At 42.0% G+C, this 18,237-nt stretch overlaps 1 protein-coding gene across 3 annotated transcripts; it reads right to left on the bottom strand.

Moving 5' to 3' along the window:
* Positions 1-1,853: 1,853 nt before the first annotated feature.
* F13B (coagulation factor XIII B chain) lies at positions 1,854-17,669 on the bottom strand. Of its 3 annotated transcripts, none has more exons than XM_081194879.1 (11): positions 17,545-17,669; positions 15,568-15,768; positions 13,688-13,873; positions 11,686-11,862; positions 11,356-11,532; positions 10,521-10,700; positions 6,521-6,754; positions 5,065-5,271; positions 3,531-3,713; positions 2,629-2,839; positions 1,854-2,129 (listed from the first exon to the last, which is right to left on the bottom strand). In XM_081194879.1, exons 1-11 carry the CDS (start codon positions 17,606-17,608, stop codon positions 2,126-2,128), a joined length of 1,824 nt encoding a protein of 607 aa, XP_081051005.1. In that variant the 5' UTR covers positions 17,609-17,669; the 3' UTR covers positions 1,854-2,125. The 3 variants fall into 3 exon arrangements, with proteins under 3 accessions (XP_081051005.1, XP_081051006.1, XP_081051007.1); XM_081194880.1 differs by having other exon boundaries at positions 15,568-15,764; positions 17,545-17,634; XM_081194881.1 differs by lacking the exon at positions 15,568-15,768 and having other exon boundaries at positions 17,545-17,644.
* Between the last annotated feature and the right edge of the window lie 568 nt (positions 17,670-18,237).

Here is an 18,237-nt window from a genome sequence, read left to right as displayed (position 1 = left end):
AGTATCAGCAATAATGCTAGGAAGGCAAAAGAAGAAACCGACATTTTCACCAAGAGTTCGGGCAACACATGATAGTATCTGACCAACCACCATCATTATTAGACAGGACAAGTGAGACTTGCAGCAAATATAGTGTGAAGTGCTTCTGGATTGTGCCAGACAGTCCCTTTCTTATTTAATCGCTTTTCTTTCCAGGATACTCCATTCCATTTCAAAAAGGTTTTCTTATCTCAACAGCCAGTTAGCCTTCTGTCACCACTGAGCATTTTCAGGCTTCATTGGGCTTCCATTGAGGTGTTCCCCACACCCATCAAAGATTTTTTGAACGTTTGCAAATCTTAAGCTTTTCCCTGAGCCTGCTGGTCCATAAGGAGCCACAGCCAGTTTGCTATAAGCACACAGGATCTGATATGCCCAGTTATTATGTGGAACATTTTGTAGAAGCTTCATCAATTCATTTAGCTGTTAATTCATTTAGTGAAACAGATACGGAAGATGTGACTGTTCTGTTGGCTACAAGTACTCTACAATCTTTCTAGCACCAGGTTATGGTTTATTATTTGCTCAGGGATTGTCACTCTTCTCCTCCAACTGTTGCACCTCAAACTTTTTTTAGATTTGAAGGATAATACATTGTTTTCCTATATTGTATTTTTCAATGCCTGGACATTTCACTGGAATCCTTTGACTGAGGGTGGTCTGGAAGGCTTTTTAATAAATAAATATAAAAGGCTTAGTCTGCTGAAGATTTCAAAATATCTGTATTAAGTGGAATAATGACCATTTTTGAGCAGGGTTGCTTAAATGTTGATGACATATTCTCCATATGATTTTGAATGACTCCCTGCATAGAACTCTGACTGGCGCAAGTCTTTGTGGGGAATAAGACGGATGAGACAGGAAGATGGAAGGAGAGGTGGAGAGATATTTTAAAATGCAAGTAGGGTTTCTTAGTGATTTCTCTATTCTGGTTCTATTACTATAAATCAAGAGTTAGAACTCTAAAGGACCATTCCTTCTCAGTCTTGGCTGGGTTATTCTGAAAAGGCTATGCTGAGAGCATTCATTGTTCCTTTTCCTTTCTGGGAATAATTACAAGGCCCTCTCCAAATTTTAGAGGGTGTTTTGACTAGATGGTGTTGCTGAGTCCTACTCCTTGCTGCTCCTGACAACAAATTAAAGTTAGGTCTGGAGATGTGGGCTGCCCCAAGCTTACTGCAGTGATAGACCATGAAGACACAAGAGCCCAGTTTTTCAACTTTCCCCTATTCTGTCCTAGGCTGAAAATGCTGTGCAGCCTTATTGCAAGGTGCTGTAGGAACTGCAAAATCCATCCCCTGGTCTCCAAAAAGAAAGCCAAAATCTGCAGCTCTCAGAGGCCAGATGATGAGGGAATTGACAAAACTACATCTGAAAGTTCAGGTGAGGAAATATCCTCAGCTGAGGTGTTTGTTTGTTTGTTTGTTTGTTTGTTTGTTTGTTTGTTTGTTTGTTTGTTTGTTTGTTTGCAAGGCCAGTAAGAATCTCGCAAATTCAGTAAGGCTGGCTTCTGATTCAAGAATACTTTAGAGGCATACTTTTCATGGAAGAAGGGAGATAAATATTTTGCTTTCCTCCTGACCTTTCCCAATGTTTAATCAAAAGAGTTCATCCCATGTTTGCTCTGCACTGTGGCAAAAACATCAAGAAAGACCACCATGCTGCATTGACAGGTATTTCTGGGTCATTTATTGCTAAATTATATTGCTTAAAATGTGTATGATAATTATGATTAGCAGCGGTTGCATCAAATGTGGAATTTGTATCTTTGCATCAATCTAAATTGATTTTTGTTGAAATGTAAACCACTTAGATTTTTTTAATACAGTTTTTATTTATTCTCATGGTACAGAAGATAAATTTTGAGAAAACAATTGTTACAACAATAAACAAGAAGTAACTTGTCCTGATAAAATTATAGGTGTCTTATGAACGTCTCCAAATGATGTTCTAAGTTGAGGTCAGCAGCTATCTCGATTAGTCTTGTGCAAATATACAGCAGATATACAAAGTTCATATTGGCAATTAGCTTGCAACATGAAAAAGAGTCCATGAGCCAACCAAACATTATTTATTCAGCTCTCTTTTACCTAAAAAAAACCCCAAACCAAAATACCCTGAAGTCATTCAAATTAGAGACATGGTAAACAACAGCAGCTATTACCAACAAAACTTGATTTGAGGCATAAAGATGCAACAGGGAGAGCCATTTTGCTCCACTAACCCTTAAGAAAAAAAGGCTAGGGAAAATCTATAAGCAGCAATTCCATCCTCACAGATAGTACTCAAGTTAGGAGCTTGAAAGATTGTATGTCTTGAATGAACCCCCAAGTTGAATCCTTTCTACAAATGAAGATCTAGCACTTCAAGTACAAGGTTTCTAAGCTAACATACACTTTCCAAATATACTTTTCCAAATATATTTCCTGGTATAATAAGTTTGAAATATGCATGAATGAATTTCTTCCATGCTTCACAGGTCGTTTATCGTACAATCCTAAGTAGGTATACTCAAAAGTAAGTTTCACAGAGTTCGGTGGGGGCTTACTCCCAAGGCAGCGTTACACAATTGCGGCATCAATTGCTTACCCCCTAATCCGTACACATTGTGGATACAACAGTTGTCCATTCTGACACTGTGCTCTAAAATCAGATGCTGAACTTGAAGGTGAGCTGAAGTAGTACGCTTTGCACACAAATTCAACAAATTCTCCATGGAGGAAATACGGTCGATTGTCAAAACTCCATCTTAGATCCAAGTGATTCTTTGCCATCTCTTCTGCTGATAAGGTGCACGGCTCTTGGAAAATGAATGCAGTGTTAATATTCTCATAGCATGAGTTTAATTAGAAATGTTTGCTGTTTTTTATTATCTATGTACTACAACATTCATTAGAGTGGTCAGTTGTGGTTTTAGTCAACAAGAGGGATATGGGTGGCACTGTGGTCTAAACCACTGAGCCTCTTGGGCTTGCCGATCAGAAGGTCGGCAGTTCGAATCCCCGCGACAGTGAGCTCCCATTGCTCTGTCCCAGCTCCTGCCAACCAACAGTTCGAAATCATGCCAGTGCAAGTAAATAAATAGGTATCGCTGTGGCGGGAAGGTAAACGATGCCAGAAGTGGTTTAGTCCTGCTGGCCACATGACCCAGAAAGCTGTCTGTGGACAAACGCCGGCTCTCTCAGCCTGAAAGCAAAATGAGCACCGCAACCCCATAGTCACCTTTGACTGGACTTAACCGTCCAGGGGTCCTTTACCTTTTACCTTTTTAGTCAACGGCAATCAATAAGTTACTTTCTGCATGCTCTCCTCCCTGAGCTATGAGCCGTCCCCTTCTATAAAGCCTTACATCAAGTAATGCTGGCTTTTCCCAGCGTTTATTAGTTGAGCAACACCAGACAGAAGCAGTGGGCAATGAATCAAGTTAATAAGGCATTTTCCAAGTTGTCACTATGCTGGGGGGGGGGGGAAATAGCAACATTGCACAGTACCTATGCAAGTTGGTGGGGTAGTCCAATGACCCATGGAACAGGACACTTTCCTAGAACCTTGCAAAAAATGGTATTCATGGCAACTATACTCTACTGATGAACCATGAGCATAGTCCGCTGTCAACAAGCCCATGACGACTCCATTTTTTATGGAAGGTGGAGAGCCACAGCTTTCGTCCGGGTCTGCAAAATGAGAGCAATGTGTTTAAACAGAAGAGAGAAAATGACCCTAAGAAAATAGTTTACAGGACCAATTTGTGGCACCAGCCTTCTCTTCACAAGCCAGTTCTGAAGGAACACTATTGGAGACATCTTGGAGTGTGTGTGTCCGATTGCTGTTCAGTGCTAAATAGCAGATTTTCCCAGGCAAAGCAGCAAAGAAAATTCCTCTCTTGATCAGGTTTAATAAGAAACGAGGCAGAATCGTATCATAGAATGTTGCTAAACTTTTGTAGTCAAGGGCTGCACTGACCAATTGTCAACCCTTTGGGCTCTGCATGACAAAGTTACAGTGGCCAATTTTTCTTCTTAAAAAAAAAAAACACGTTTAGGGGCTGGGGAGGCACAAAAACATATTGGCATCTCAGAGGAGAGGTCAGTAAAATAAATAAATACATTTTTATTTAAAAAATAACCAATATTTTTAAAGAAAATAAAAAATGGGAAGTGGTGTGTGGTGTGTATGAGAGCAATCCGAATCTCTCTCTTTTTTTAAAAGGAAATTAAAATAAAAATAAAATAAAAGATCAAAAATTATTTGTGTATGCCACAGTCGCTGCAAGGACTCTACTGGCCCCAAAATGGAAAACACAAGATATACCTACTATGAAGATGACAGACTTTGTGGAACTTGACAAATTGACAGGAAGGATCCGGGACCAGGATGACCAGAGATACCAAGATAATTGGAGTAAATTTATTGAGTACTTAAAGGAGAACTGTAAAAGTTTAAAAACACTAGCAGGATTGAGGTAACTCCTACAATGTAAAATAGTAAAAATGAAGGAATAAAATACGCGATAAAATAGTGATAGGCGATGCCAATTGAAGGGATGGAGGGAAGTCAAGACTCAGCAGAGTCAAAGGGTATTTACTTTGATAAATGTATGGAATGTTGGATAAAGACTATGTAAAGAAAACAATAAAAATTTATCTGGAAAAAATATAACACCCCAAAAAAATTTGAAAATTAAAATGAGAAAATGATTTTAGTTTCATTTAAAAAAAACACCTAACTAAAATGGACAAATTTGAAGTAGCTTGGAGGGTATGAAAATGTTTTGGCATCCGAATATTACACCAGAGAACAGATAGGAACAGTCATATAGATAAATAAGATAAGATAGATAAGGTGCACCTTATAGAAATCACTATGTATCATACCAATCTACCACACAGGGGTTTGTAGGAAAGTAAAACCCAGTTGTGCCATTCTGAGCTTCTCTGAGGAAGAGTGTTGTGCAAATAGGATTCAAATTGATAGAGCACAAAACTGCAGATCAAACATGATGGGTGGAATTCAATGTAGGGTTACCTTTTGAAACACATTTGGGGTATTTTAATTCTCCCCGATTGCACTGCGCCAGCAACTGAGCATCGCCAGTCGACGGTGGCAAAACGTATCCTGGCTTGCACACCAATTCAATAATGTCTCCGTGTAGGAAATATAATTCTTCTTCCAGGTTCCATTTCATTGCTACGTTATGATTTCTGATGCTTTCTTCATTGACCAAACATGGTTCTGCAGGGCAAAGATCAATAATCAAGTGGCTTATACCAGGAGCAAAGAACAGAATAACTGGCATCCAATTATTCCCTCACATAAAAGCCTACCTGACCCAGAATGTTGATACTGGGGGTGGGGTGGGGATATATCCTGAGCTGCTAGTCAATATGATCTGCTTTTCTCATACTATTCCACCCTAGAGACACTGACACAATCATGCCTGACTGCACGGCTTGCAATAAATAAAAAGCACAGTAAGACATCAAACGTTAAAAACTTCCCTATATAGAGTTGCCTTCAGATGTCTTCTAAAAGTCAGATAGTTCTTTATTTCCTTGACATCTGAAGGGAGGGCATTCCACAAGGTGGGTGCCACTACCGAAAAGACCCTCTGCTGGGTTCCCTGTAACCTCGCATTTCACAGTGAGGGAATCGCTGGATACCAGTATCTGGGCTGAATGATGCTCCTTCAGGTATACAAGGCCAAAGCTGTTTAGGGCTTTAATAGGTCAGCACCAAGGCTTTGAATTCTGCTTGGAAACGTAAAGGTAAAGGTACCCCTGTCCGTACGGGCCAGTCGTGTCCGACTCTAGGGTTGCACGCTCATCTCGCTCAAGAGGCCGGGAGCCGGCGCTGTCCGAAGACACTTCCAGGTCACGTGGCCAGCGTGGCGAAGCTGCTATGGCGAGCCAGCACCAGCGCAGTGCACGGAAACGCCGTTTACTTTCCCGCTATAAAGTGGTACCTATTTATCTACTTGCACTTAGGGGTGCTTTCGAACTGCTAGGTGGGCAGGAGCTGGGACCGAATGACAGGAGCTCACCCCGCCACGGGGATTCAAACCGCCGACCTTACGATCAGCAAGTCCTAGGCACTGAGGTTTTACCCACAGCGCCACCCGCTTGGAAACGTACTGGGAGCCAATTTAGATCTTTTAAGACTGGTGTTTTATGCAGTGCTTTTTTCTGTAGGGATGTAGGGGTACGCATACCCCTAAACATTTTGTGAATCTTTGTATGTTTGTCCATATACTGTATACCGATTTGAACTATAAAATGGTGGTTTTCTTGTGTCAAAATGAGAGTACTGCTACTGTAAACATTTTTTTAAGAAAAAAAGCACTGATTATATGGTCCCAGCAGCCTCTCCCAGTCACCGCTCTGGCAGCCGTTTTCGGGATTAGTTGTAGTTCCTGAGTCACCTTCAAAGGTAGCCCCACAGAGAGCTCCTTGTAGTAATTCCTACATACTCCTCCAATACTTACCTAAACAAACTGGGGGGGTTGTCCAGTTTCCTTGGACACAGCGAATTGTGTTAGGTCCTTCTGTCAGATGGAAAGGTTTACATCTGTATTCCACTACAGAACCAGTTTTGTAGCTTGCCAGTGAAGGATTGATGTTATTAAAAATAAAACTGTTTTCAACTATGGGTAGGGAACTGCAGCTCCCTTCAGTTTGTAAGCCGTGATGACCTTCTGTGCTTCCTGTCCTGCCAACATCTGAAAAATAAAAAAGGAATGGAAAGAGAAGTCTTTTCATTGCAATCCATGCATTTTATCAAATAATCATACAAACGGCACTCTCAATTTCAATTTCCTTCTGCATCTTTGCAGTTTCCACTTTGTCATGTTGAACAAGCATTAAGATTAAGTTGTGTGAGGTTCTGAGAGACAGTGTAGAAATTTCAGAATTCACCCACAACGAACTTCCTGGGTGCTGGTCAAACTCCTTGTCATGGAAAGAGGGCAATTCTGATATTTGTGAATTCCTACATGGCATTGTCTCATCTGCACCTCTTGGCCTAATGTGCTGATTGGCATTTAGCTATCCACCAGATTTTGTACTTTTTTGAATGTTAGAATGTAGCTCCTTTAGTTTTGTTGTTGTTGTTAATATATTTTTTATGTATATATAGTTTAAATTCTATCAATGTTTAATTGTTTTCCCCTATGTTTTTAGCTGTTCTTATTTTTATCTGTAAGCTTCCTTGACTCCCTGTCAGGAAAAAAGGCAGGGCATAAATAAATAAATACATAATAATAACAACAACAATAATAAATTCTGGTTTATCGATAGTTCCGTTGTTCATACAGAAAGACCTGTAGCATTTGATATTCATGAATTAATTTAGCCTTTTGATAAAAATAGGCATTCTCTCAGCTGTTGATGAATGTGAAGGGTATCCAAGATATTCTTATTTAACTGGCTTGAGGGGTTTTTTGTGCCATCTGAAAACAAAACGAAACACTTTCTTATCCACAAATTGGACCTTAGGCTGGTTTGAAAAGAGAGGTGATACTGGTGGCTATTAGCTCCTTTAGTTAAGAATGCATCGAACTGTGTATTTTGAGAGAAAATGCATGTTTAAATTTACATTAAAATGTTGGGAAGTTTACAGCACAAATGGAACAGAGTTACGGGTAAAAACTTGTGAGAGTGATAGGGACCCAAGCAGGCATGTTTGCCAATCCCTAATAGGGCAACATCGAAATCAGATTGATTATATTCTCTGCAGCCAAAGATGGAGAAGCTCTATACAGTCAGCAAAAACAAGACCTGGAGCTGACTGTGGCTCAGATCATCAGCTTCTTATAGCAAAATTCAAGCTTAAACTGAAGAAAGTAGGAAAAACCACTGGACAGGTAAGATACAATCTAAACCAAATCCCTTATGAATACACAGTGGAAGTGAGGAACAGGTTTAAGGATTTAGATTTGCTGGACAGAGTGCCTGAAGAACTATGGGTGGAGGCTCGCAACATTATACAGGAGGCAGCAACTAAAACCATCCCAATGAAAAAGAAATGCAAGAAAGCAAAGTCGCTGTCCAACGAGGCCTTACAAATAGCGGGGGAGAGAAGGCAAGCAAAATGCAAGGGAGATAATGAAAGATACAAGAAATTGAATGCAGATTTCCAAAGAATAGCAAGGAGAGACAAGAAGGCCTTCTTAAACGAGCAATGCAAAGAAATAGAGGAAAGCAACAGAATGGGAAGAACCAGAGATCTGTTCAAGAAAATCGGAAATATGAAAAGAACATTTCGTACAAAGATTACCATAATAAAGGACAAAAGTGGTAAAGACCTAACTGAAGCAGAAGACATCAAGAAGAGGTGGCAAGAATACACAGAGGAATTATACCAGAAAGATATGGATGTCTCGTACACCCCAGGTAGTGTGGTTGCTGACCTTGAGCCAGACATCCTGGAGAGTGAAGTCAAATGGGCCTTAGAAAGCACTGCAAATAACAAGGCCAGTGGAAGTGATGGTATTCCAGCTGAACTGTTTAAAATTTTAAAAGATGATGCTGTTAAGGTGCTACACTCAATATGCCAGCAAGTTTGGAAAACTCAGCAGTGGCCAGAGGATTGGAGAAGATCAGTCTACATCCCAATCCCAAAGAAAGGCAGTGCCAAAGAATGCTCCAACTACCGCACAATTGCACTCATTTCACACGCTAGCAAGGTTATGCTTAAAATTCTACAAGGAAGGCTCAAGCAGTATGTGGACCGAGAACTCCCAGAAGTGCAAGCTGGATTTAGAAGAGGCAGAGGAACCAGAGACCAAATTGCAAACATGCGCTGGATTATGGAGAAAGCTAGAGAGTTCCAGAAAGACATCTACTTCTGCTTCATTGACTATGCAAAAGCCTTTGACTGTGTTGACCACAGCAAACTATGGCAAGTTCTTAAAGAAATGGGAGTGCCTGATCACCTCATCTGTCTCCTGAGAAATCTCTATGTGGGACAAGAAGCTACAGTTAGAACTGGATATGGAACAACTGATTGGTTCAAAATTGGGAAAGGAGTATGGCAAGGCTGTATATTGTCTCCCTGCTTATTTAACTTATATGCAGAATTCATCATGCGAAAGGCTGGGCTGGATGAATCCCAAGCCGGAATTAAGATTGCCGGAAGAAATATCAACAACCTCAGATATGCAGATGACACAACCTTGATGGCAGAAAGTGAAGAGGAATTAAAGAACCTTTTAATGAGGGTGAAAGAGGAGAGCGCAAAATATGGTCTGAAGCTCAACATCAAAAAAACGAAGATCATGGCCACTGGGCCCATCACCTCCTGGCAAATAGAAGGGGAAGAAATGGAGGCAGTGAGAGATTTTACCTTCTTGGGCTCCATGATCAGTGCAGATGGTGACAGCAGTCACGAAATTAAAAGACGCCTGCTCCTTGGGAGAAAGGCGATGGCAAACCTAGACAACATCTTAAAAAGCAGAGACATCACCTTGCCAACAAAGGTCCGTATAGTAAAAGCCATGGTTTTCCCAGTAGTGATGTATGGAAGTGAGAGCTGGACCATAAAGAAGGCTGATCGCCGAAGAATTGATGCTTTTGAATTATGGTGCTGGAGGAGACTCTTGAGAGTCCCATGGACTGCAAGAAGATCAAACCTATCCATTCTGAAGGAAATCAGCCCTGAGCGCTCACTGGAAGGACAGATCGTGAAGCTGAGGCTCCAATACTTTGGCCACCTCATGAGAAGAGAAGACTCCCTGGAAAAGACCCTGATGTTGGGAAAGATGGAGGGCACAAGGAGAAGGGGACGACAGAGAATGAGATGGTTGGATGGTGTTCTTGAAGCTACCAGCATGAGTTTGATCAAACTGCGGGAGGCAGTGGAGGACAGAAGTGCCTGGCGTGCTCTGGTCCATGGGGTCACGAAGAGTCGGACACGACTAAACGACTAAACAACAACAAATAGGACTGTAAAGGCTGCTCTTTCAAGGCAAACGAGGCACAGCTAAATTGTTCTGTTTGCCCTCATCCTGCCCCCATCTGCCTGCCTTCTTCCTCACGACCCATCATCGGGTGGGCTCCACTTGTCATTTGCCCTAGCTTTACCTGTTGTTGGTCCACTGCATAATTTAGGGCCAAGAGGAGGAGGAGTTTGGACTTGATATCCCGCCTTTCACTCCCCTTCAGGAGTCTCAAAGCGGCTAACAATCTCCTTTCCCTTCCTCCCCCACAACAAACACTCTGTGAGGTGAGTGGGGCTGAGGGACTTCAAAGAAGTGTGACTGGCCCAAGGTCACCCAGCAGCTGCATGTGGAGGAGCGGGGAAGCGAACCCGGTTCACCAGATTGCGAGTCCACCGCTCTTAACCACTACACCACACTAACTCTCAAGAGTGTGTGCTAAGGGAGAGGCTCCAATTCTAAGTCCGTTCTCCAAAGCTCTAAATTGACAACCTTCCAAAACGTAAGGATCTTTTAAATCCCCAGTGTCCAATTTCGCAAGACAACTGACCGATGCATTTGGGAGGCGAAGTCCACCTGCCATTCTCACATCGGATTTCTTCGCCTCCTGCAGTCTGAAAGGGATGCTCACACTCCAAACGCAATGTGTCTCCGTGGCGGAAGGTTCTTAAACTGGTTAGCACATTGGCATGAGGGGGCTGAGGCGGAGGAGGACACTTGTTTCTTCTTTCTGGTTAAAAATTGGGCGGCGGGGAAAGAATCAGGTTAGATTCTATAACACCATACAATCCTTTAGAAATGCCAGCATTGTATATTTGGAAGAGTAACTCTCCTCCCCATTAAGAATAGCTACTTATGACTAGCCGGACAGGGGATTTCTCATGTCTCTAAACCACAGCTGTCAACGTTTCCCTTTTTTAATTCCCTTATTCCAAATAGGATTCCTCGAAAGAAAAGGGAAAGGTTGACAGCTATGCTCTAAAAATAGATCAGGGTAAAACAGCTTACAAAATCAGGGTTTATTTGTGCAAGTTCCTCTTCTGTTAAATTCAGCAAATCAATAAAAGGCAGCCCTCACTCCTTCTCGAACAGCAAAAATCAAGAAAGGATGCCAAACTGGCTTTCAAATAGCAGAAAATTTAATTCATCAGTTTTCAGAAGAACAAGCAGTTCAAAAACCAAACAACCCTGCTACATAAAGACATGTAAACATTCAAAGTCTTTTCATCAGATGATTCAGCTTATTCTTCCCATTTTTCAACATATATAAAAGAAAAATCATTGGCTGTGGTACTGATACTATGGGGGGGACAGAGATTAAAGGGGGGGGGAGCTTGCTTTGCAGAATACAGAAAATCCCTAGCTCCAATGTCATGATGAATTACCTTCACAAACTGGAGGTTCTGGGTACCAGCCAAAGTAATAGCATTGAATTAATTCTGACCCCTTTAATGAATAACCTTCCAAGCAGAAGAACTGAACCACATTTCCTTCTTCGTAGCTTTCCTTGTTGGGATCGACACCTCCGTGTTCGACAGGACTCAGTGCCGAACATCCCAATTCTAAGAAATGCAAGAATGAAAAAGAGCAAGGCTTCCATTTTCCATTTTTGAAAATGCCAGGTCCTTTGCCTGAACTTTTGCTTTAGCCCAAGCAAATGTTGTACAAGGCAAAGCCAAGACAGTCGCAGAAGAAGCATTGGAAATTCAACATACTGGTGCATTTGGGAGTCAGGGACCAGCCTTGAGGTTCACAATGTGCTTCTTCCATTGTGTGGCCTCCTGCCGTACGATATCCGTCATCACATTCATATTTGAGCTTTTCCTTCCGGCTGAACGTTCTCTGGGCTGTGTGGTAGCGGCCATGCACCAGGTCTGGTGCTGAGCACGTCTCTTAAAAACAAGAAGTGGGTTGATGTCTTCAGCATGAAATGGCAGAGCAGCCAGATGGACATTGGGAATAAGAAAGGAAGTGGGGGTGGGGTGAGGAATAGTGAATAATTGCGGGCATACAAAAACAAAACATTTCGTGGATTTATTTTGGGTTCTTCTTTTGAGGCCCTGAATGATCTGGGAGCAAAGTATAACTGGCAGGTGAGCGTGCAGACAAACAAAACAGGTGCAATATGATCAGATCAGCTTGGTCTCAGCTGATCTCAGATTGATTCTCAAGGCCTCCATTTGTGGCTGTAGAGGGCAAGGCGCAATCCTACTTGTGTTAGTTCATATTGGTGAACAACATAAATTTAACATCAGCTCAAAGTAAGTGACTCCCACCTGGGTGGAAATGCAGTATAAAAACACATTCCCATTAGCTCCCCAAAACTGTGCGGCTAAATCAAGTAAATTTATTTGTAATTGCCAGATTGCATCATTTAAACCAACCACTTGTATGCATTATGTTCACATTCCCTCCTTGGCTCCTTTGGGAGGACCAGAGAGATATAAATTTAAACTTCCTCATATGCATGTTTAGCCAAAACTATTGAGTTCAATGGGACTTACTGCCAAGTAAGAAAGGACTCAGCTAGACTGGTAAAGAAAAAGTGATTTATATGTGTGATATAACATTGTACCACTAGACAGTGACATGGAGTCCCATTTTTCTCTACCTGTTTTCCCTGTATACAGCGTTTTAAACTGAAACACTTCTTTGATATGACTAGATCCAGCCAAAGTGTACATCGAACTACAGTCTTAAATTGTGACATTTCTGTCAATTTGTGGTATCTTGTGTCCCCTAACCCTTGCTGCAATCACCATATGAAACAAAACAAAACAAAAAGATCCCTTGCTTTATCGGGACAACTCCTGTTGCAAAGCGAATTCATTTAAAAGGGACTTTCGCTTTTATGACCTTATCAATTATATACAGCAGTGAACATGCCCGTTTTCTGTGCCATATTTCTAGTGGAGATTGCTATAGACACTCGCTTGGTTTTGCTGACAATGCAGGGAAAAGAGCAGGCTGGCAGCTCCCTCTACTGGCAAGCTAGCCCAGTGGTGCAAAAAAATAATATTACTGACGCAATGATGCTGGAAAACATCCTGGTTGCCGTAAATACCCAGTTTGAGGCCCCAGCTCCCTACAAACACCACCAATTTAAGAAGCACATTTAACAAAATATTAATTTTACATGTCTTTCCATTTTAGTTGTATTGCACAGGTGCAACAAGGGGGAAGCGAACCCTTTCAGATTCTTCCTTCCATCTAGAAAATGCCACTGCATCAGGTTGCAGTTACTTAGCTCGGATGTGCAAAGAGCAGCTATTTTCCCTTCTCTCCTTGAATGGTACTAATTCCAACTAGTCATTTATAAGAACTCTGTAACTAAGAATTAGTGTCTGGGTTTACTTTTTCTTCCCTCCTCCCTTCCAATCTCTTTTCCTTTTGTGCGATGTATTTTTTTATTGCAAGCCTGGGCTATCAAACGACTCATCTTTGTAAGCTGTTCTGCTCCCCTCCAAGAAAATTCAAGAGCTAAAGGCTTTTCTTGAGAATTCTGCTTCCAAAGTGTTTTGTTCTAGACTAGAGGTTTGTTGACCATCCACAAATTCACTTGAAATAGCCATACAAAAACAAGAGTCCTTATCCAAGGTTTTTTTTAAAAAAAATCTGCTGGCTGATCACCAAATACATCAGGTGAGAATATAGCTTTGAACCTTAGGAACAACTCTTCAGGTGGGGTGGGAGGGGAAATATTATCTAAAGCCATACCTGTTGTTTCTGTACACTGTGGTTGAGCTGACCATCCACCTTCAAGACACTGTATAGTTTTATCCCTGGGACCTCCAGGAATCTGATAACCTGAATTACAACTGTATTGCAGTCTCTCCCAGATTTTGTAGGACATTTTCGTATCCGAGAAAACACCATTCTCCAAGGCGGGTTTGGTACATTTCTCTAAACAATCAGGTGTGTTGAATGAAAAGATGGAGAAAGCATTAGGCGATCCCTTCATTAACACATCTAGGTGGCATTTAGGTGGCAGAGAATTTGTACTGATGGAAACGACTAGGAGGCACTCATCTTAACATGCCTATATCTCCATATGCTACAGTACCCAGCAGGACTGGCCCAATACATTTGGGCACCCAAGGTGAACCCCCAAATGGCATCATTCAGAGAAGGGGTGAGGGAAGATCTACATCAGGGACAAGGGAGGAAGAACGATTGACATTGGGATCTGCTTCCTTAGTGAACCCTGCCATCTGAGGCAGTTCCCCCCTCCCCTTAACCTCATGGGTGGGCCAACCCTAGTATCCAGGATGATTGGGTGCCACAAGCAGGGCATCATATAGTATAGGAAACAATAAGATGAAGTGTACTGTAAAGGTAAAGGGACCCCTGACCATTAGGTCCAGTCGTGACCGACTCTGGGGTTGCGGCGCTCATCTCGCTTTATTGGCCAAGAGAGCTGGCGTACAGCTTCCGGATCATGTGGCCAGCATGACTAAGCCGCTTCTGGCAAACCAGAGCAGCGCACGGAAACACCATTTCTCTACTTGCACTTTGACGTGCTTTCGAACTGCTAGGTTGGCAGGAGGAGGGACCAAACAACAGGAGCTCACCCCGTCGTGGGGATTCAAACCGCCAACCTTCTGATCGGCAAGCCCTAGGCTCAGTGGTTTAACCCACAGCGCCCCCCACGTCCCTCTGAAGTGTACTGTAGCTCTACTTTAAAATGTAACTTTTTTTCACCTTTGATCACCTCTCTTCTTAGCCTTCATTTCCTCCTCCCCCCCTTTGGCAGTAGCTAAGCAGAACAAAGCAAAAGGAGTCTCTTACCAGTTAGAAATGTTAATGATCATAGTGAGAGAACAAAGACTTCCCCCCTGTCATTCAAGTTACTTCCATGTCTTGCAACCTGCTCTCGCAACCACTGTGCTTTCTGTGCTGCCACCTTATCTGCTCTCCTTGATCTTGGGCTGAGCAGCTGAACACTTTCCAGCAAAAGGGAGTCTGTTCTCTGCCTCCCACGTTCTTCTTCTCCTACCTGTTCACCACCTAGTTCTTCTCAACATCGGTCTTCTGAACTATGTCCCTCTGCAAACCACTGCTATCCAAATCTATACCGTCCTCCTGCTCCTGGGAAGATTCAGGATCCTGAGAAGGAGCAGGGCGAGGGGAAGGCTGTCACCATTCCTCCTCAGCACAGTCACTGACACTATATTCAGAAATCCTTTGTGGATGTGGAGCTGAGGATTTGCACTCTGCACTTATCCATAAGGGGATTTCAATGGAAGCTGCTACTTTGCATGCACGAAATGGTGTGCGCGCATGGAGCAACCTCCCCGCCAAGAACGTAATGGTGAAGCAGCACCCAGCAGGAGTGAACTCCCCTCTCACCAGCTGATGAGCGGAGGGTTCAATCCTGCTCTCTGCAGGGATCTGCTTTGTTGGAACATTCCCCACAGAGAACACACAGGATATCATATGTGCATATCATCGAGTGACATTGAACAAATTAACAGGTGGGAGTGGATAGGGGAATACAGCCTTATGGGTCAAAATTGGTCCAAGGGGCATCAGTTCCCCACCTCTGCTACATGCAAAAAAATCTGTTACATTTGGAAAGGCAAATCACATAGACTTACGGTAGCATTTAGGGACTGGGGCCCAGCCTCTCATTGTGCAGTTGATCTTTCCATTTTGACTTCCACTTTCTGTGGTATAGCCAGGCAAACAGAAATAGGACAGCTTCTCATCTTGCTTCATTGGAAAGTAATAGTTTTTAAAACTATAGTAATATGGGGCAATATTTCCATTTTTTATGCTCGGTAAGTCACAAAGCCTGCCTAGAAAAAATGTTCAGTGGGAGGTGTTGATTATTCAGCGTACAAACACACTTTAAGAAACAACCTGGAGTCAAATTCAGTTCAGGTACCCCTAACTGCAGAGGGGAGCGATCTGAAATTCAGCAGGCAGCCACTGAGAAAAGAGCCCTTTTTTGGAAGGCACTCTCCAAGGAAGCCCGCTTTACCCAATTGTTTGGTTGAAATGTGCCTATTTCAGTAGTAGAGTGGCTGACACATTTTATTTAGATTACGCGTCCTGCACAGATGTGAGCTTTTTTTAATTGCAGTGGTACCGCGGGTTACATACGCTTCAGGTTACAAGCACTTCAGGTTACAGACTCCGCTAACCCAGAAATAGTTCCTCGGGTTAAGAACTTTGCTTCAGGATGAGAACAGAAATCGCGCGGCGGCAGCGCGGCACCAGTGGGAGGCCCCATTAGCTAAAGTGGTGCTTCAGGTTAAGAACAGTTTCAGGTTAAGAACGGACCTCCGGAACGAATTAAGTATGTAACCAGAGGTACCACTGTATAATAAAATGTTTCTGGTGTTAAAAGTATCAACACCTTCCAGTCACACAGAATGAGGGCTTTTTTTCAGTCAGAACTCAATTCCGGCACCTGTCACCACTGCCATTCTAAGAGATGGTGGTTGATTTTTTGAAAATCGAAGCACATACTCTCAAATGGATCACCCTTCAGCTGCATGCTTATTGACACTCTCATTGCAAAAAGGTTTGACTCAGAACTTTACCTTTGTGTGAAGGGAACGGGGTGTTTCTTTTTATTTGGAATTTGTATTTATTTCTTTATTTAATTTTAACAAAGTAATAACCATAAATAAATAAGAATAAAAGTGTGCACCCCACCACCAAGACCACTACATTGTAACTATCCAACCTCCCAAATTTTCAACACCTCTTGCGAGTTTGACCCCTTTCCGCTTTAACAGTACAAATTCTACAAAAACCCTCCATATCTCCTCAAAATCACTTCTCCTGCATATTCCTTGTCTTACCTTAATGCCACATGTTAATGTATCTTTAATAACTATATCCCACACCTCTTTATACCATTCTTCCATTTAATATTCTGCTTGCCCCTTCTACTTCCTAGCTATAATAATTTGTGTAGCTGTCAATAAATTTATGAGCAAGTCCTTCATAGCCTGTGAACCTTCCACCCCATCGTAAATTGACAATAATGCTACCTCTGGACTTTCAGTAAGCAGGGTTTGTATTTTTGCACTTGGTGTCTGCCACTTCAACGTTACCTTTTGTAAAACTAATCATGTTTTTTAAATAAAAACCCTTACCTTTGCAGAAGCCATGCAAAACATCTCCAGCAAGCCATCTATATGATTGGTAATTTTCATTCAGTAATGCTCTCCACCAATTCCCCCAGAACATACATTTCAAGGTCTGGTGCTTTTGACTTCCATAGCAACAGCTAGGCTAGTTGGAAGGGAGTTGTAGCATAATGCATTTGGTAGGCACCAACTTGGGGAAGACTGGTATACTGGAATGGTGCATGCATATATACATTGGCCCAGATTATTATACGGATAGATTATGGTTTTTTTTAATTACAAAATAGGGAAGAGAACATACAGATTTTATACTTTTTAAAGTACATTGAATCAATTCATTCTGATAATTTGTGGGCATTTATTGAAACATACTAATTGCAACTAACTCTACAAAGTGGAAAAGCACTTTTAAGAATACATAAGCCAGGTTTTTTTAGCATCCATAGCAAAAAAAGGATTCAGTGTTTTTACCTTCTGCAAGACAGTCTCCCAATATAGCCAATGTAAATGGGAAAATCCAATTCTTATATCCCATCTCGAGTAGTTCGTGCAAGCTTGTATTATCCCAACTGCTTGTGATTTACTCAGGACATTTAGTTACTCATTTATCAGGAAAGCCCCCCTGGTTGTTTCCACAGTGTTAAAGTTTATTCTTTTAACAGAACTGTGTGTACCTATCTCTTCCCTTGGCATCTCAACAATATTCCTGCCTGATAGGCAGGTATGAATCTGGTAGAACTGGCTCAGAAACTAAAACCTGAAACCATAGGTGGCCAATGTGGACTACAACTCCCATCATGTCTGGTTAATGGGAGTTGGAGTCAATAATATCTGGAGTGCCTCAGGTTCATTGTCGCTGCTTTGGCTATGCTGTTTCAGAGAGGGGACCAGAGAATGAAAAAAGAAGCAAAATGATTTGCTGATGGGCAATGAAAGATCGATTTCTACCAGCATAAGGGAGAACTCTTTAGAAGTCATTTATCAGTAGTATTTTACCCCAGTACATCTGGATCATGGGTAAAGTATCAGGATCTCATTTGTGTTGGCAGGGAGCAGGGGCCTTAATGGCATATGCGGTAGAACTGTGTTGAAGTTCAGAAATTTTGGAAACAAGTATACTACACTTGTAGGTAAAAATGATCTTGGATCCTAAACTATGTATTT

This window comes from Podarcis bocagei (assembly GCF_964188305.1).
Source record: "Podarcis bocagei genome assembly, chromosome: 5".
In the NCBI taxonomy this organism is placed as follows: domain Eukaryota; kingdom Metazoa; phylum Chordata; class Lepidosauria; order Squamata; family Lacertidae; genus Podarcis; species Podarcis bocagei.
The sequence above is the reverse complement of the archived record's forward strand: the minus strand, read 5'-3'. Positions and strand labels throughout refer to the sequence as shown.